Consider the following 21,349-nt stretch of genomic DNA (forward strand, 5'->3'; position numbering starts at 1 on the left):
TTTCTTTGAATAAGCGTTCATATTTGAATCTGCATCTATGGAGGAGAACTGCTTTATCCCACTGGACACTATGAGTAGAGTCAATACTGTGTTGCGTCAGACCAGACGTCAGAGGTTTGTTATAATCAATATAATATTGATGTTCTTTTATTCTTTTTTCCAAAGAACAGCCAGTTTGTCCAGAATAAGAGACATCGCATTCGCAAGGTATTTGGTAAACGCCAGCCAAAGATAGAGAAGACAGATTATCCTTTGTAGAAGGTAATAATGTCAAAAATTTGGCATTCTTAAATCTCTAATTCATAGAGCACATAAAGTTTGCTCTTCCCCAATAATCTTACAACAAGAACTTTCCATCATTAAAAAGTTAATGGAATCAAATGATTACAACTCCAATCAAATCCAACAGCTACTGACTATTATGTTCCAACACCTACAGTTTCTTCAACAATCTGCAGCGTTCCTATTCCATACATTCCAGAAATCTCAGAACCTATAGGTAGAATTTTGAAAAAGTATCAACTGATTCCAATAAAATTTCTTCTTTATTACCTTCTACAAAGGATAAACTGCCTTCTCTATCTTTGGCTGGCATTTACCAAATACCTTGCGAATGCAATGTCTCTTATTTTGGACAAACTGGCCATTCTTTGGAAAAAATAATAAAAGAACATCAATATTATATTGATTATAACACACCTCTGAAGTCTGGTCTGACACAACACAGTATTGACTCTACTCATAGTGTCCAGTGGGATAAAGCAGTTCTCCTCCATAGATGCAGATTCAAATATGAATGCTTATTCAAAGAAAGTTGTGAAACTATCTTACACCGACTGAATTTAAATAGAAATGACTGTATGTCTTTCTCAAAGATCTGGGAGACTTTTATCTTGTGTAAAAAAACCATTTATCTTAATAGATTAAATTTGTTATTTCTATTATTTCCTAGCACGCGGTAACAATTGTATTTTAATAGGTGATCCACTGAACATTTGCCTGTATTCCATTCCTATAACAGTTACAGACCCTGAAGATGTACTATTATTTTTAGTACAAAATATATCTGTCTTTTTAATAATTAAAGATTTCACTGTTTTACGTGTTACTTTATTATTTAATTACTATGCCACAGGTTCCACTAAAAATCAGGGGATATTTTAGTTTCTATCAGATAATTATAAATTTCTGCAAATAACTATTGAGTAATTTATACATGACTAAATATTTCTTACTTATTGATGAGATACTGTTTAAATAATCGATATTTATTATAATTTTAACAATAACAACACCAAGAGTAGCCAAAAACGCTTTTAATTTTTAATAGGGCATATGGTCTCCATTAACAGCCAAAACAGTGGTACATCTTGATTGCATAGACCGGATAACATGATCAAACAGTTCTTGTGGGATATTTCCCCACTCTTCTGTGAGAACAATTCCAAACTCTTGAAGCAATCGTGATGGCACTTATCTAAAGCATCCCAGGCATGTCCGATTGGATTACAATCCAGTGAACAGGCAGGCCAGTCCATTTGTTCAATACTTTCTTCCTCAAACCACTCTTGTACCAAATTTGCACGGTGTGGACGAGCATTATCATTCATGAAAATGAATTCTTGGCCAATTGCAGCAGCATATGGATGAACTATAGGTTCCTAAATCTCATCACGATACTTTGGGGCTGTTAAGGAACCATTTCTGATAAAATAGAGATCGTATGACCACCTATACTTATTCCAGCCCATACCATCAAACTCCTACCTTGATGCTGGGTTTCATGAACAAACTGTGGATTATTTATTGTTCCACTTTCATGCCATATCAAGATATGTTGGTTATATGATTGCAGACTGAACCTGGCCTTGTCACTAAAAAGTATATGAACCCAATCCTCATTTGTCCAATTGCGGTGTTTCTGTCCCCAAATTCTTTGGGCTCTTTTTGATTTACAGTATGTGGAATGCAAACCATTGGTCTATGAGCATATAAACCTATGGCATGAAGACGATTTCGAACATTTCCCGTCTCCAGAAAGCGATTCCAAAGTTGCAAAATTGCTTTGAGATACACGACAGACTTGCTGTGTTTGTCCAGCTTTCTAATCGACCAATGGCTCTCCAAGCATTGGATTCTGGGATATCAGTTGCTCAGCCATTTTTAACAAAATAATAGGTAGTAGGTGACAAGTTTACAATCAAAGTGATAATTATGCACTGTGGAAGTGAGCGCAACAAGCCACGCTTTTATACCCCCACATGCTAATATGGCTAAGACACGTTTCAACAAGTCTTAACATGATTTTATACGCAATTGCATATTAAGAATATTTTAAAATAGTAAATTATTTTTATAACTTTATAATTTACAAGAAAACTAAAATATCCCCAAATTGTTTTGAGCAGTATACTACTCATCTACTTAACATACACACATCCTCCTGATCCTGGATATACCATAGCACTGCTTCCTAAGTTTGTCATCTTTGTGGTTCTACATAAACCCTTTCTTGATAGAGAATTCCACATGTCCAGCAACCTCCTAGAGCAAGACTGCATGGTCACTCTTCCCGAATGGAAGCATGTCATCTTGCCATGCCCTTTTCCTCCCACCATGGTATGTCTCCATAGGAAATTTCACATACTATTGCTTGCCTGCACTCATTGTGCTGATGCATTGCATCCACATCTTTTGTTGTCTCCCCCCCCCCCCATCTATAGCAGCAACTAGCAATATATTTTGTCCTGTTGGCCCCTATGTCACATCAGATGGTCATTTTTTTTTTTTTTTTCACACCTAAAATCCTCTTCTTTTTTGATACAGTTCCTCAGCTATTGTCAGTAATATCCCCTTCTTCCTAAAAATACAATATCCATTAGATCCTATCCCTGTAACTATATACTTTTCTACTATGTTGATGCCTAAAATTTTTGGACGAGTTAAGCTTATCAATGCCAAAAAAAAAATAACCCAACTCTTCTACTTTATATATTGTTCTCTTTCATTATATTATCTATTTATATGTGTGCTTAGCCAGCTTCGAGGGCTGTTTCATTGAACAAATAGCCCTGGCTCAACAAGTAAGTGTTTTAAAGATGTCATCCTGTTGGGAAAGGTGGTGGTATGATTGTTTATTTAAATACTTTACTGTGTGAGGGATTTTCTATAAATGGAAAAAGATAATGTGCCATTCGGAAGTCATGTTATAGGAAAGAGAATTACTTTTTTTTATGGTGAAATTTATATTAGGATGTTGGCTGTTAAGATTCACCAAAAATGTATCTAGACCATGAGACTAAACAGCAAACACATCATCAACAGAGCAAAACCAAACTATTTGTTTAAGTATGGCTCTGTTGAGTACTTGGTTTCCAAAATGTTCCATATAGATGTTAGCTAGAGAAAGGGAATAGAAGGAACCCATTGCAGTTCCATCCAGCTGTTTGTGTGTTTTTGCTTTCCATAAGAAATAACTTGTATATATGGTGATTCTGAATATTTCAGTTATGTCAAGGAGAAATGTGGCTTAATGAGGTGAAGGGTCTCCCTCAAAGGTGAATAGTGAAGTAATATCATAAATTAAAGATGCCAAGAAATTATATTCTTGGTTTCATCCTTTATTCAAGTGTAAGCAAAACAAAGTTTACACATGAAGTAACTTCACGACCGGGCTCCTTGTATATAGAGGCTAATGACTTCACATCAAGTGCCTTAGTATCCCATAATGCAATGCACATATCCTTATGGGCATATATAATGCTATGCATTATGGGAAGGGTCACCATCCAGACTGGTTTCGACCTTTATTGAGGTCTCATTAGTGGGAGCCAAACCTTGAAGCAATACCAAGTTTGAAGTAATGCAGAAATCATAATCCATATACAAGTAGTTAAAAGCCTTATTACTGAAATACTCTGGATTAGAGATAGATGTTGAAAGTTTTTTCACTTGGTTATACTATAAATTAAAGATGCCAAGAAATTGAAGTTATTTCACATGCAAACTTTGTTTTGCTTACACTTAGATAAAGGATGAAACCAAGAATATAATTTCTTGGCATCTTTAATTTATAGTATAAACAAGTGAAAAAAACTTTCAACATCCATCTCTAATCCAGAATATTTTAGTAATAAGGTGTGACACCTTTTAACTACTTGTATATAGAAATATGACTTCTGCATTACTTCAAACTTGGTATCACTTCTATATAGTGGCCCTTCCCATAATGCATAGCATTACACATATCTGTATGGATATCTGCATTGTATTATGGGATAGTAAGGCAATTGATGTGATGTGATTCTATGTACAAGTAGCAGTCTTGAAGTTACTCCATGTGCAGACTTTATTTTGTTTAGTTTATACTTGGATAAATGAAACCAAGAATATAATTTCTTGAAGTAATATCAAAACTGACCATGATGTCGTCAGAATATGTCAAGGAGGAAAGTGATTTGGATAAATGTGTGGCCAGTTTGTAGGTAGGTTTGTCTATGCCATCTGCTATTGGACAAAGGAGAGTATCAGGTTTGTGAATTTTATAGCCCCTTGTTATTTTGATGAAACAACCATGCAAATAACTGACTGTTCTTTTATAAAAATAGAATAATTATTATTATACAAGCATTTTTATGGAAAACCAAAGACTGTAGAAGCCCCACACTAACTGTATTTATATAACTTAAGTGACAGAGTACTCACAGCCAACTATGACAACAAGTTCTACTCATTTACCACTCTCTGAGCTAAAGATCTGGCTCTCCCACCCTTGCTTACTAACTCTTATTGCTTTACATCCAGGCATGTATTAGAAAATTTCTTTAGCAACTTATATGTTGTTAGTGATACATTCTTCACTGCCTATTAGCCAAACAGTATGCAATAATCAGGTTTGGTTATATCAAAGCCTTATTAAGAGGGATAATAAATTCCTCATCCATGCGACTTGTCTGCATGTTTAACATTATTATTACATGACACCTCCAAGCGCTCCTTTGAAATATTTTGTTCACTTTCACAATATGTCATATAAACTTCAGATTTCTGCAGTAGTCTCTTGCAGCACACAACTTGCAACTCTTCAGCCCAGCCCAAAGTATATATGCCCTTATACTTTGTCTGCACCACCACCGGTCTATTTAGACCATCCTAAAGAAAGTGATAAATGAACCTAGTCAAAAGTTCCATCAGTTTTTCTACATTCCTTATAAGTTGCAGTGAGCTTATAAGAAATATGTCCTCCCAGTTATCTAGTTACGATATTAACTTCATAGGCAAATAAAATTAAATGTTAAATATGTTAGGCTTAATAAAATGATTATAGTATCAGACATTTTAGCCTGATGTTATGTTTTAAAAAAAAAAAGAGAGAGAGAGGAAGAAAGAAAAAATTCATTTCGAATATGGAAATTTAGTCATAATCCTTTCTTCACTTCTGTAGGTTATTTTAATACATTATAAACCTTAATTTGGAATGCATATTGCAGCATGCCTAGTAGGTAGTAGTCACTGATCTGCTCAAAAATTATAATCAATTATACCCATAATTTCTTATGTAATTGAGTAGTTTTTTTTTTTTTAACAGCTGGAAGACGTCCAGAATCCTACTGGTTACCAGTAATAGCAGACACAGAGTATGTCTTAGTTGTCAATTTAATGAGAAAAAGCCAGAGAAGACAGGACAACACCAAGGCTTTAGCACCCAAATTTCCAAAACTTAAAGATGAAGGGTGGTTTCTAATATTAGGAGATGCTGAAACTAAAGAACTTATTGCTATGAAGAGGATACCTTATGTTAGTTTTAAAGCTAGTCATCAAGTAAGTAATCATTATAACTAGTCATTAATGTAAAAAGTTATTCATAATAATGCTTCATGATATAAACAATGTCAAGAGAAAAAAAAATATAATTAATGTATTTACTAAGATTTCACTGGTTTTCTACCCAGCATCTTCAGAGCACACAGCACTCATCTAAGTCATCATAGAAGCAGTTCATGGGCCAAATAGTCATAAAGTTAATTTGGAGAAGTCAGGATCAGGCTGTCTGCCCTTGGATTTTAGCAAACCATACTTGTTGAAGTTGGACAAGTGTTTCATAACCAATGCTGATTCTAAAAATTGTCTCTCAGACCCTATGGTATCTTCTGTGTTATATAACTTCTTCCTTGAATAAACCTATGTGATTCCAATCCAAAACATGACTGCCTTTCCAGACTTGCCATACGGATGATCACAGATATAATTTTGTGTTCTGCAAGGTTAACTGATGTACCAGTCTGTTCAAAGTAGGCTAAACTGTAGGCACAAGGAACTTCATACACTCCAGGATGTGCAAGAGGATAAAGTTGATCCTTTAGGGATTAAGATATCTAGCTGAATGAGTAGTCTGAAAGTAGCATAGAGATCATACTGTATTTGCGGAGAACTATCTTTTCTCATGTACCCTGTATATAATAGGTGGGAATGATTTTGCGGACAATTTCATTGTCCCAAAGATCACCGATTAAGCCTTCGGCTGATAGAAGACATGGTGCACATTGATAAGGAGACTGTACGACAACTTTTGCATGAACAATTGAACATGAACAAAGTCTGTGCCAAAATGGTTCCCAAAAATTTGTGTCAGGAACAGAAAGATGTCCGGAAAAAAATTTGCCTGACAGCGGAGCGGACTTGCAGAAGATCATCACGTGATAAGATGTGGATTTTCCAGTACAATCCAGAAACAAAGAGATGATCGATGCATGGGAAAACTCCCACGTCACAGAGAATGAAAAAAAGCAAGAATGAGCGAGTCGAAAATGAAGGCAGTTTTCAGTCAGTGGATGAGATGAAGAAAACGGTAGTGTTACTGAAGTAGATAACACCTGATAACTTGAAGTACTGCTTCCAACAATGGAATATAGATAGAGGAGGGGAGTATGTTGAAGGGGATAACCATCAAGTTGCACAATTGTAATAATAAACCACATTTTTGCAACCAGTCTCGTTATTTAATAGCCATACCTCATGCACGATGGAGAACTTTCAGAATAGTTTGAAATTAAAACATGACTTAGACATGGTTGCATTATCTTCCCAACAATATTTCTTATTTTTGTCGACTGGGTTATGAGAAATGCCATGAAAAACACCAAAGGAATACAGTGGAATTTAATAGAACTACATGACCTGGATTTTGCTGATTATATATGCTTACTAACATATATCATATGTTATATATTAGTAAACATTAATGGCATAGACAACAAAGTTGTAAGGGAGATGGTAGATGTGGAGAGCCCTCCTATGATGAATCCTTGGAGGTGCTATAATAATAATAATAAAATGAAAATAAATAAACAAAAAGAAGACATAGTACTGAACAAATTTTAGAAACAGTGAAGAACTTTAATTACCTGGGATCAATAATAAATAAGCAGTGAGCAGAGGGAGATATAAAATCTAAGATACAGATATACAGTATAGATAAACATAAAAAACATGAATTCTTAACATGTTTGTGAAAATATGGAGAATCAAAGGAAATAGGTTTAAAAAATAAAATCACATTTAATATAAATATTAAATCAGTTCTACTCTATGCATCAGAAACATGAACAACAACAAAAGCATTTACAGAAAAACTGAAAAGCTTTGTAAATAAACATTTAAGAAGCATTCTACAAATAGAATGGCCTGAAAAGATATCCAATAAAGATTTATGGCAAAAAAAAAAAAAACAGAGAAACTAAGAAACCTGAAAAAGACAAAGTCAAACAAGCATTGGAGTGGAATCCGCAAGGAGTAGAAGAAGAACTCGGAAAGATTGAAAAGAAATGGTCAAGGCGTTATGCTCCTAATGGAGTGAAGAAGCAAAAGCAACCATCCTAAAATAAATTTCACGATAAAAAAAAGAAAAAGAAAACGGTTGCCTCCCCCCTTCTAGACACACTAGTGATGCAACTACCTAATAGCTCATTACCCTTCTCCATATATAGTAAACCAACATATGCAGAAAGGTATTTACATAAGCAATCATACCACCCATCCCAACAGTATGGCAGTCTCAAAATACTTACCGATTCAGAGCTGTTTGTTTAAATGACGCAGCTCTTGAAACTAAGCCCAGGTACCTTTGGAACACTTTTTTTAGCCAATGACTACAATCCCTATAAAATATTGTGCACGCAACCCCCCCCCCCCTCCAACAACCAATACACAAGACCACAGCAAAACCATTCCCATCCCTCATATTCATAGTACCTCGATTAATGCATTCTTTAAAACAGGTGCACTAATCAAATATAATATGGGAAAGAGTATAATTTGTTTTCTTCAAATTTCTTTTTTGACCCTTAATTTTTTTTATAAAAGAATTAGGATATAGTTCAGGTCATAGTTAAAGGAAAACCATGCAGCTGAAAGACAATAAAACATATTCAGAATATAAATTTATTATTCTACTTCTTAACAAAGAATTGAGCTAATGTAGTTTGGCAGGTATTCTGTTTCTTTTTTTCATACAACTGACGGTTTAGTCTTACTGCTTTTCTCTTCATCAGGTTCAGCCGCTAAGCATTGCTGCCTAAAAACTTTGATTGTACGAAAAATATTTTCAGATTGTTTCTGTGAAATCTCTTTGGGCTTGTCAGTGATTAAATATTCTTCAGTATCTTCTCGCTGTGCATCTAAATTTAGCAAGTCGGAATCACTCAATTTCTCAGAATGAGATTTAATTAACTTAGATTCATTTGAAAAGCCTCTAAAATCATTTGCACAACATAGAAGAATGTGCTTCCAAATGGCTCGCATATTGCTAGCAGTAATTTCATTCAACTTTGAGACTTTATAACTAGGCTGAGATTTCTCTGATTTGGCCAGAAAAGTCTTGGAAGGCGTTCGCTTCCAAAAAAAAAGGCCAGTTTCATTGACATTAAATATCTGTTGGTCACAATGTTCTGCAAAATCTATGGATAATTTGTGGCCACCTTCTTATCTGCATTTGTAGCTTTACCTGTGATTAGAACATTATGTAGGCTATTTCTCTTTTTGAAATGCTTAAACCACCTAACACTAGCATGGAATTCTTCTTTTTTATCATTGATAGCCCTTTCTCTCAAGATTGCAAAGAGACTTAATGCTTTTGATTTAATAAGGTCACTGCTTAGCGGGATCTGTTTTTGGTTACAATCTTCGATCCATGTAGAAAGAAGTCTCTCTAATTCAATCATTTCGAGTGCATGCATGATGAACTTGAAGCAGCCTTACCTTTCTCTTATAGTTGATTCACCCATTTTTTGTGTTCTTATCCTATCTTTGCTGTGGACTTGCCTTTTTCATTTTTCTTTATTATTTCAAGTTTTTCTTCCAATGAAATTACTTTTTAAATCTTTTTCACACTTCCACTTTTTTGCTGACTAATTCTTTTACTCATGATTAAAGGTTAGGAAAAATACTTAAAAATTAAAAAAGGTAAGGAAAACAATTACAAAAAGGAGGCACGGCAGTAAATTTGGAACATAGTGTAGTATGCCATTAAAAAATAACTATCTAAAATGTTTTAAATCAGTAACTAAATTATTTATTTATTTTTAAGATGTATAGAGGCACACTAATCGAATTTGGGTATAGAAAAAAGTATAACGCACTAATCGGAGGTGCATTAATTGAGTGATTGCTGTATATCAGAAAAGTTCTCTGCAAATAAAGTATGATGTGCATGCTACTTCCTAAACATTCAGCTAGCTACCTTCATCCATTCTCCTAAAGATCAACTTTATCCTCTTTTCCTTGTGCCTGTAGTTTGTCTTACTTTGGACAGACTGGTAGGTCAGTTAACATCCATCTTGAACACAAAAATTATATCCATGATCATCTATACGGTAAGTCTGGACTGGCAGACCATGCTCTGAATGCTCTTACAGATCGAAGTTCTTTTTAGAATCAGCCAGCTGCAAAACATTCCACCAATCCCAACAGGTATGGCTGCATTAATTTACTAAAGATCTTCGTAGACCAAATAGTTTGACTTCGTCATATTAACTTTATGGCTCATGAAGGGTATGTGTTGGGACAAAAGGTTCGTTTTCAGTTACAGTTTCAATTGCTTCTACAATGATTCAGTTGTACTCTAAAGATGCTAAGTAGAAAACTAGTGAAATATTAGTTCAAGAAGTTAATTGTATTTTTTGTTCTCTTGGTGCTATTTATACCATGAAGCATTGCTATGAATAATTAACAACACTTAAGCCTTTCTCTATGTATAATGTAAAAAGTATTTGTTGAGAAACTTGTTTCTCTTAATTAGGTAATTGGAAAAAAAATTCGTTTTTTAAAATAAAATCTAAAAAAAAATATTGGTACTTGACAGTCAACAAAAAGACTGTTTCACTATAGTGCAGTTTGTAATTAGTAGAAATTGCATTTACATTAATGCATTTCTGAGCATTACAAAAATTTCTCAGATATTATTTATATTTATTTATTGCATTCAGATATCTAACAACAGTACAGAATTGCAGCAGCAAAGATGTGGATCTTACTTTTATAAGCAGTTATTAGTGAGAAAAGGAAATATAAATGGCTAACAAAAGAATAAAAACTTAAAATTATATTTGGAAAACACAGACTCTTAAGCTATGAATGTAAATAAATCCAGATCTTTCCAGTGATTGTACTTTAGCATAAATACAGTAATATAATTAATAAATCTTACTGACCTTGCACCATAACAATGCATCACGAGCAAATTGCCGTTTCGTCTGTGAATGATCATTCATCTGAAAAATCAGGGCTCTGACTCCAAGAAAGATATTCCGGTTGCACCAAAATTAATTAGAAAAACCAGGAAGCTCACATATAAAGAAGTAATTTGGTTCATTTGAAGTGAACAGTCAAGGTCGTGCGAGAGACATTCCGATGAACGAGAACAATCATGGGCAGCATAATAGTAGATTCTTCGCTTGAATGTCCTTTCAACTGGAAATTCATGGCCAATGATTCCAAGAAAGACATTCTGATTGCACCATCACCATGAACGAAAACAATCACTAAGAATTGACCTTTCGCATACCATAAAAGCACTTCCTTTTGAATGTCTGTGATCAATCAATGGCATTCACCAAAAAAAAAAAAAGTCGATAAGAAAATGAAGGTTGCAATTGCATAATATATAAACACATTTGTTCATGTTTCCTTTTACCTGTCCTTACACGATTGTAAATATCCTCCACCAAAACCTACCCTATTCGCAATAATTGAAGAAGAATAAAAATGTTGAACAGTTGTACCAGCAATAGGTTGATGACCTCTCATTGCTTCTGCCTTGGTGTCTCCACTACTGAGCCTGGCTCCCACTAACGGGACCTCAATAAAAGGTTGAAACCGGTATGGGTAGTGGCCCTTGCCTTAATGGATAGCATTACACATATCCGCAAGGAGATGTGCTTTGCATTATGGGAGATACTGAGATAGGAGTGATGAGAGCTTTTTCCACCTTTGCAATGAGTTTCCCAGTGTTGTACTACCTTACCCCAGTCCTGAAGATACTTTCAGGCGCAAACTTGGATAAAGGATTAAACTAAACTTATTATAGTCTAGCCAAGTGAAAAATAAACGCTCAGCACCATCACGTGCACTTGCTGGTTACAGTTGTCATTATGTTACAGTGTAGATGCTGCTGTAAGAATTCTGCTTAGGCTAAACAAAAGTACCGGCTTAATATCACTCACTCTTAGAACAATCCTGTTTGAGTATAATGCAACTAAACTTACTCTTAAGACTAGACTAAACACTTTGTTTGTACAATGACAAAATGTTCATAGTCAGTTTCTCTCTCTGTGAAGGCCCTTCTATGAAGACATGTGACTTTATTCTTCATTTTCACAGGATCCTTTTTTTATCACTCATGTAGCACACATTAAATCTTCCTGACTCAATTCAGTCTCTTTTTAGTAGAAATAATAGTTAGATCCAGCGTCCTTAATACAGATGAAACTTCCTAATCAGAGTTTTCTCGAACATTCCTTTGAAATGTAAATAGCAAATTCTTCTTTTATTCACTAAATGCTTATTTACAGTCTCTTCCAATTAAAAAAAAACTTACACTTCTATGAGTCCGTTTTCGGAATCTACTATAAATCTTTCAATTAGTGTTTCCTCCAATATTCCGTCTAAAACGCATATAGCAATATTTTCTTTTATTTATCCACATACTTATTCCACATTAATACTTAATAGTTCCACGATTCCTTTTTCGGAATGTAGTAATAATTTTCCTCCGACTGTCACATAAAAAAAACTCAAGTTCCTCTGAATCTAAATATCAGCTGGCCTGTGTTCTAAATTCCTCCCGAACGCTATCTTGTTCACTCTCTCGTTGCTTTGATGCCGAACTTAATCTTTTGATAATTTTAAACTACAATAAAATTCCTTTAAAGTAAGATAACTATTCAAATCTGGTAAGTACATCAATTTTATAAAAGCTTTACATATCATTTTTGGCAAAACAATTTCAATAACGGGTACATCACAAGTGTCGACAATGCGTGTTATGAAACTAAAACTAATAAACATTCTAACATAAACAACACGTAAAAATATTCAAAATTTTAAATTATGATTATTTTTACATCATTCTAATTTAAAATATTAAGTTTTGTGTTTTATGAAGGAGGAAATACTAATTGAAAGATTTATAGTAGATTCCGAAAAGGGAATCGTAGAACTGCAAGTTTTTTTTTTAATCGGAAGAGTAAAGACTGTAAATAAGCATTTAATGAATAAAAGAAGAATTTGCTATTTACGTTTGAGAAAACTCTAATTAGGAAGTTTTATCTGTATTAAGGACACCAGATCTAACTATTATTTCTACTTTATTCTTGTTGAGAGGCTTATACGCTGGTTATACATGATAACTAATAATTAAGGAATTGACAGCGTACACTAGAAATATAAATAAAATAAATTTTAATATATACTTTCTGATATTTCGGCAAATGTCACATTGCCATCTTCTTGGGAACTTATTACAAAGACAAGTGCATGCAAGTACTACATAACAGCAAATGAGAACCGAAGCTACTAACATTTTCCTAAAGTCCTGATAGTGCCCCCTGGCAGGCTATATTGGTAGTTCTTGGCCTTTGGGCTGAAGTTCTTCTGATAAATGTTTCCAAAATTTGGGGCAGTCTCATGCATCCAAATTTGTTGAGGTTTGGCATGTTCCTAAGGGCTGAGGCTGATTTCATGAATAGTCTTTCATATTTGAACTTGCTGCGGTGTATTATTGAGGCTTTCTTCCATCTTATTCTGTGGCGAGTATCCAGAGCATGGTCTGCAAGCCCAGAAGGCTGTACTTGTAAAATCGGATGTAATCCTTGTGTTCTGAGATTCTGATATTTGCTGTCCTGCCTGTTTGATCAAAGTAGGACAGTTTACAGCTGCAAGGGACCTGGTATACACCAGGTAGGTCTAGGGGAAGTGGTTGGTCTTTAGTGGAGCGGATAAGGGATGCCAATTTTCTGTGTGGTCTGTAACAGGTGGTCAAGTCATGTTTTTTTAAAATTTTATTGATTTTTTCTGAGGTGCCTCGGATGTAGGGAATGGTTGATGGATTTAGAGTAATCTTTTTTGTGAAGGGGGGGGGGATAACTAAGTTAAGTATTTTTTGGATTCTTTTGTGGGGGGCTATCCATTGGCTGAGAAAGTGTCACGGATGTGATTTAGTTCAGTGGTTAGGGCTTGATCATTTGCACAGATTATTTTTGCCCTGTTGAAGTGTCTTAATAACTCCATATTGTTGTGAGGGGGGGTGATGGGATTGTTGGTGAATGTATCTGCCTGTATGGGTGGGTTTTCTACAAAGTGAGAAAACCAAGGTTCCATCAGGTTGGCAGGTGACTAGTGTGTCTAGGAAGGGGAGGTTATTGTTTTCTTCTTTTTCCATGGTGAACTTGATTCTAGGGTGTTGGTTGTTTAAGTGTGTTAGGAAGGAGAGGAGTGAATCCGGGCCATATGATAGGTTTTTGTGGGGCTGAGTTTAAGGCTTTCTCTTCAAAAGTCTCCATAAAGAAGTTAGCCAAGTGTGGGAGAAAGTGGTGAACCCATGGCTGTCCCCTCTATCTGTTTGTAGAATTTTTCCTGCCAAACGAAATAGCCTGAGTTCAATGTAAACTGAAATAGGGCCAAGATATCGGGAGGAAATTTAGCTTGGATTAGCTGTAAAGTTTCTTTGAGGGGGACATTCGTGAATAAGGAGGAGACGTCAAAACTGACCATTATGTCATTATGTTGGAGTGTAAGGTTTTCTATACTGGCTTTGAAGTGGACTGAGTTTTTTTATGTGTGATGGTATGTTGCCAGTATAGTGTGAGAGCGCTTCGGCTAAATGCTTGGTTAGTTTGTAAGTGGGGGAATCAATGCCATCCACTATGGGACGTAATGGCACATTTTCTTTGTGTATTTTTGGGAGCCCATATATGCGTGTGGGGGGGTCCTAGAGTTATAGGATTTCAGTCTGTTGGTAATCTCCACAGGCCAAGAAGCGACCTTCTTAAGGAGCCTATGGAGTTTTCTAATTTGAGAGTTGGTGGGATTATATTCAATAGGGAGGTAAGTGGATCGACCTAATAGTGAAGCCTTGAGCTTACCTGTGTAGTCATTAAGATTGAGTACCACAGTGGCGTTCCCCTTCTCTGCTTTGGTGATCACTATTTCTTTGTTTCTCTTCAATTCTTGTAGTGACTTGTATTCACTAATGGATAAGTTGGAATTTGGAGGCTTTGCTTTTGTGAGAACACAGGCTACATCCAATCTGATATCGTTGGCGATGCGGCTTGGGAGGTGGCGAACCCCGCGTTCGATTTGGATCATTAATTCCTCAGCCGGTAATTTCTTAGGAGCAATGGCGAAGTTGTGACCACGTGACAGAGTGTTGAGTGCTTCAGGCTTCAAGATAACTGAAGAAAGGTTAACTTCAGTGTTGGTTTGTAGTTTAGGTTTGGACGCCGAGTTCTTTATTAATTTATCAAACTTGTTGATATGTCGGCTCTGTATTCGTTAGAATTCTTTATTAGCCGCCGTACACGAGACGCCATGTAGGACTGACCAAAGCTCGTGATTAAGCGTATGTGAAAGGTCATTTTCTAGCGTTAATATTGCTCTGTTTATGTCTGCTAGGGAACTGCGTGTAGCGGTAATTTGCTCCCGGAGTAAAATCTGGCTTGCCTGGTTGTAGATACGGAGAGCTTTCTGTGAGACGAAGCGGTGTTTAAATTTTACACAGTTAGGGATGACTTGATTATCCCGGCAGCATTTTAGAAATGAATTTTAGAATTAAGAAAATTAAATAAATTTCTTCTACTAAAAAGAGACAGAATTGAGTCAGGAAGATTTTATGTGTGCTACATGAGTGATAGAAAAAAGGATCCTGTGAAAATGAAGAATAAAGTCATATGTCTTCATAGAAAGGCCTTCACAGAGAGAGAAACTGACTATGAACATTTTGTCATTGTGCAAACAAAGTGTTTAGTCTAGTCTTAAGTGTAAGTTTATTTTTAAAAGGTCTTGGATCCAATTAATTTGAAGTTAGTTATGTAATATTTGTTTGAAGTGTATATATATATATATATATTGTATTTGTTATATTAAATGTATTTATTTTGTATTTTGGTCTTGAGTCAGTGATTTATTTGGATTCTGAAAGAAATATTAAAAATGAGGTCCTTGCACCAATTGAAGTGAACCCTTGTGCATATAATAATATATATATATATAGGTACACTCAGAAATAAATTAAAAATAATTGTTAGAAACAGAGATCATCTCTATGGTAGGATTAATATTATGATAATATCCTTTCTATATAATAATCTCACTTTCAATTAACACCGGCTTAATACCACTCACTCTTAGAACAATATCCTGTTTGAGTATAATGCAACTGAATCCTGATCCTGACTGTTATTACAATTATGAAGATTGAAAGTATAGCATTAAAAAGCTCGCCCATGCGCGGTGATCTGTGAAAATGATGCTACTTAGACATGTGTTGAATGTGGTATTCGATTCTGAATGTGAAAACTTGCAAAATATTAATTAAATATTCTCTTACCGATCATGAAAGTGTGTATGTGTGTCTTTTAAGGTTCCGCAAAAGAAAGCCCTAAGATGTGATACCGCAAGAAAATTTACGCCTAATACAAATTCTCCTGTATGCCACTAATACAGGTGGCATAACCAAGTTATGCCACTGTATTAGTGGTATAACTTGGTATATGCCACTCCGACCTTCCATTCATTTGATCTACGTTCAAATGAATGGAAGGTCGGAGTGGGTTAGAACGCGATTAAAGAATCGCATTATCATGTGTAACGATGGTTTTGTATGGCATGCAGTATTGTAACCGTTGCCAGTATTTTTGTTTTAATGGAAATATGAATAAAATGATCTATGATAGACTGACCTTGCAAAAAGACAGTGCATCATTTTACAGTTTCTCAATATGAAGTGGTGTGTATGTGTATATATATATTGTCATAAGAGGCATCAAATAATGCCTCTTAAGAATAAGTCTAATCATGTTTTTTTGCACTAATACAGTATAATTGTGTGTTTGGAAAGCATTACGCTGAAAGCCATTATATTAATTTTCTGCTCAGTGCTGTATATTTTTTTGGCATGCATTAACCACACTATATGAAGTAGTGCTGTACTGCACCTTTGTATTAATAAAAATATAGTAGTTTGTTAAGAAGTTATTCTTAACAATGTTGGTTAATTGGTATCTCAGTGTTTCATGACAATTTAAAAAATAATAAATTTAAAATTCCACTTCATATTGAGAAATTGTAAAATTTACTGCACTCTCTTTTTGCATTTCAGTAAAATTTGTTAATTATACTACTGTCTTTATGTTAATGATAGTACAATCAATGGTGAGAATGTCCTTTAGTTGGAAAGATTTGGATTCATTTCTAATCATAACATAAGGGTTTGTTTTCATAGACAGGCTTATTTATATGTTGGTTATGCATTACTAAATCACTTAAGGAATTGACAACATAGATAGGAATATAAATTAAATTACACTTTAATAAATATTTCCGATATTTCAGTACCGTCACGTTGCCATCTTCAAAAAGAACTTACAAAAAAGGCACTAAACTCAGGCACTTCCTTTTGAAGATGGCAACGTGACGTTGCCGGAATATCAGAAATATTTTTTATTAAAGTGTAATTTAATTTGTATTCCTATCTACGTTGTCAATTCCTTAAGCGATTTAGTAAAACATAAAGGTTTGTGTTTTCCAAATAAAATATGAATTAGCCCATCTCATATGAGAAGGCAAGAGTTTTCCTTTGGAAAATTCAAATTTTTCATTCAGTATAATGTACAGACTGCCCAGAGAACATACTTGCCTCATTTACTTTCAAGTGAGATGAATATGTTACCTTGTCAGTTTTACATATGTTAAATGAAAATCTAATTATCTGAAGGAGAAAGCTTTGTTTTTTTTTTGTCTCTATATGAGAAAAGCTAATTCACATTTTATTTAAAAACAAACTTAAGTTTCTCTTATGCTGTATTATGATTCAAATTGAATCCATGTCTTTCCAACCAAAGGACATTGCATTAATGATGGTGATATTTCACAATTTCTCAATTATGAAGTGGAATTTTAAATATACTGATTAAACTGAGTTTAATGCAGGTAATTTTGCAAAAAAAAAAAAAAAAAAGTTTAATCTGTATAAATTTCATCAAAATATACTGTTTTGTGACTTTTTTTTTTTTCAGTTAATTTTCTACTCGCCTGAAACACCAGGGAGAGTGATACATACATTATACTTAATGAGTGATTGTTACCTGGGTCTGGACCAACAGTATGATATCTGTTTAGATGTCAAAGAGGATTCTCAAAAAAAAGATGCACATATTGAGAAGTCTTAAATTTGTGATATAATTTGTAAAAAAAGGAAAGTATCAAATAATTATATTTTGTCCATAATATATTTGAATAATAAACTTATTTAATTTTTTAAATCTGGCATTTCATTATTTAAATTAGAATAAGTAGTTTAATATCAACACCAAGTTGGATAGGGTGAACCATCTGCAAATGTAGAGGGACAGGAAATATTTCTTTTTAAAATATAACACACACACACACTCTGCATTGTCAAAATTATAAAACATAGTCTTTCTAAATTTTTGTGTATATACCAGTGAAAATTCATGTAGCACAGCACACTAAGAGCATCTGATTCCACTGAGACCATCTGATGACTAACCTCAGTAAAACTTGGAAATATGATACTGAAAACAAACCCAAAAAAAAAAAAAGAAACAAACAAAAATGCACGTTCCAATAGAGTTTAAGGCATTCACAGCTTATGAATTTGTGCCAAGACACATACAACATATTGAATTCCACAGTCTCGTATTTCCTGAAAGACTGCTACATACTAGCCAAACATTTCAGTTTGCACATTTCAGTTTACTTCAACAGAAGACTATTGCAAAACACTGGGTAAAGAGTGACAAATCATGAGGTCTACTGTGAGATATCTGCATTAAAAAAAATTAATTTAAAAGTTGAGTTTATTATAAAGTACTTTTTTTTAAAGTTATATGTTGTTGTTGTTTGTAGATGTTTTGAGATGTAACCTTTATCTTTTGGCTACTGAAATCTTGCTTACATATAAACAAAATTATTAAGATAAGAAGTTTAGCAAATAAATGTGTTCATACAAATTTTATTGTATGGTACAAGAGAAGTCAAACTTACCATCCTAATTTGTTTCTTGGAAGTGATTAAATGTATTTACTTTGCAATCTGTTTACAGTGCGTAAACCTTATGAAACAAAAAAGTTATAAATTTTGCTTGTTTCATTACAAAATTATAAATAACTTTCTTCCTCTATGAAAAGAATTTTGCTAGCATTTCAAGCAAAGCGCTGAAATAAGTAATAGAAGAGTGGACTGAAGTAGAAGTTGCTCTGCTGTCTTTCTGATTATGCACAAAAGTAAGGAAAATGTTAACAAATAGTGCTAAGTATCATCTACAGACTCGATTTTACCACAAGTTGGTTCTTGGTAGGATGTATGTTTCGGTACTGTCCCGAATCGATAGGGCTGTTCCCGCTGCAGATAGATCATGATTCCAATTACCACCAGACACTCCAATAGCGTATTTCCATGCTCGGGGTCCCATCACTAAGGTGGTTGATTCCATCGCTCTGATTATCTAAAATAGAAAAACTCTTGCAGCTTCATCCTTGCCTATCTATAGAGAAGCTTTTCATAGCCTTATTATCCAAGAGGACTTTAGACGTGTGAAGGGGTGCCCAGATTGAGACGGCAAGAGATGAGTATAAGAGATGGGCGTCTTTGCTTTACAGTTCTGTAGATGGCACCTCCTTAGTAGAGTCACACTTGGTACCGCCACAACATCAGGTACTTGACAGGACTAGAATAAATGCCCTACCCACTAGAGCCTGCACAGCCCAATGGGGCAGTGAAGACATTAGCTGTAGGGTTGGCTGCCGTTACAGCAAGACTTTGTCTCATATTTCGCAATGCTGTTTCCAGATACATGGTGTCCGTATGCAGAGACATGATGCTGTGGTCTCCATATTGGCTAACCGTTTTAATAACAAAGGTTGCGAGACCACATCTGAACCACACTACAGAACAACTTCTGGCGTTAGAAAGTCAGATATAGTAATGAGGAGAGATGGTGGTATTTGGGTGATTGATGTGTAGTACTGGGTATTACACATCAATTTGTACTGGGCACTCACTTATCTATTGCCTTAAGAGCAAGGTTCAGTACTGCAAGCAAAATGCTGAACTTGGCAGGCAAATAGAAGAGGAGTTTTGGGCAGCTCCTTGCAGGGAAAAAACCAAAATTGAAAAGATTGAGAGGAGGAGGGAAAAGCTTATGTGGGAAATGCGAGTTTGGCAATCCTTTATCGCAGAATAATTTAGAGAATAGGGTATAAAAATTGGTATGGGGCTGTTGTGAATACTGAAATTAGTGGAATGTATATCAGTTGTAAAGGTGGTATAAGAACTAAAGGGAATCTACAATTTTTGTATACTATGAAAGAAGCACTCGAAATAAGAGGGAAGAATTTTTGGCATTAGTCAGTGTAATCTCGGCAAAAGTTATTGGCATTTTAAGTGAAATTTTGCTGACAGCAGAAGATGTGGTTATTGGAATTAAATGTAATGGATACAATATTTTCAGGGAGAATAGAGGAAGAGCTGCAGCCAAAAAAACAAAAAGTAGGATATCAAGAAGACAGACATGCAAATGGTAGTTCATTCGAGGCAATCTGGTGTGGATAGTGGCAGATATACAGTTAATTAATGAAATAAAGAGCCAAAAGGCTTCACTTCAGCGATGTAAAAATTATGTAAATTAAAGGGATATTTAATCTCACATTATTTCAAAGCCGAATAAGAAACTCTAAGATAGAAATCAAAGAGTTTCATGCCAAATATAGCAAACTATAAAAGCTCGGCGAGTCCAAGCGCAAGCAAACACCTGGGTAGTACAATACCGGGCAACTCGTAGTAAAGGTGGATCAAGGTAGGATCACTATTCTTAGTATTAACCCTAATGTAAAACTTATCCCCTAGAGATATATGTTGTTTTACATTAAGGGAGATAGTTCACTACCCAGACTGGTTTGAACCTTCATTGAGATCTCATTAGTGAGTAGGTAGACCAATAAATACCAAGATTGTAGTGATAATAGCTTTGATACTTTACAGTACGAGTTGTTAAAGAGGTGCACAAATAAATTAATGAAATAAAGAGCCAAAAGGCTTCACTTCGGCGATGTAAAAATTATTTAAATTAAGGGGATATTTAATTCCATATTATTTCAAAGCCGAATAAGAAACTCTAAGATAGAAATCAAAGAGTTTCCTGCTGAATATAGCAAGCTATAAAAGCTCAGCGAGTCCAAGTGCAAGCAAACACCTGGGTAGTATAATACCAGGCAACTCGTATAAAGGTGGATAAAGCTATTGGTGTATTATTGGTCTACCTACTCGCTGATGAGACCTCAATAAAGGTTGAAACCGGTCTGGGTAGTGACCTATCTCCCTTAATGTAAAACAACATACATCTCCTAGGGGATGAGTTTTACATTAGGGTTAATACTAAGAATAGTGATCCTAGCTTTATCCACCTTTACTATGAGTTGCCCGGTATTGTACTACCCAGGTGTTTGCTTGCGCTTAGACTCGCCGAGTTTTTATAGCTTGCTATATTTGGCTTTGAAATAATGTGGGATTAAATATCCCCTTAATTTAAATAATACAATTCATTACTGCTATAGGCCAC

At 34.8% G+C, this 21,349-nt stretch overlaps 1 protein-coding gene across 4 annotated transcripts in view; it reads left to right on the forward strand.

Moving 5' to 3' along the window:
* The window catches only part of obe (activating signal cointegrator 1 complex subunit obelus), a 596,544-nt gene extending 578,512 nt beyond the window's left edge, over positions 1–18,032 (forward strand). For all 4 annotated transcript variants that reach the window (XM_090409638.1, XM_090409636.1, XM_090409637.1 and 1 more), the window contains 2 exons: positions 5,588–5,820; positions 17,787–18,032. In XM_090409638.1, the coding sequence (XP_090265764.1) occupies positions 5,588–5,820; positions 17,787–17,939 (386 nt within the window). In that variant the 3' untranslated portion in view covers positions 17,940–18,032. The remainder of the gene's footprint in view (positions 1–5,587; positions 5,821–17,786) is intronic.
* The last annotated feature ends 3,317 nt before the right edge of the window (positions 18,033–21,349 follow it).

Source organism: Typopeltis vanoorti, chromosome 19, assembly GCF_054136105.1.
Source record: "Typopeltis vanoorti isolate ZY-2024b chromosome 19, IOZ_Tvanoo_1.0, whole genome shotgun sequence".
Taxonomy (NCBI): domain Eukaryota; kingdom Metazoa; phylum Arthropoda; class Arachnida; order Uropygi; family Thelyphonidae; genus Typopeltis; species Typopeltis vanoorti.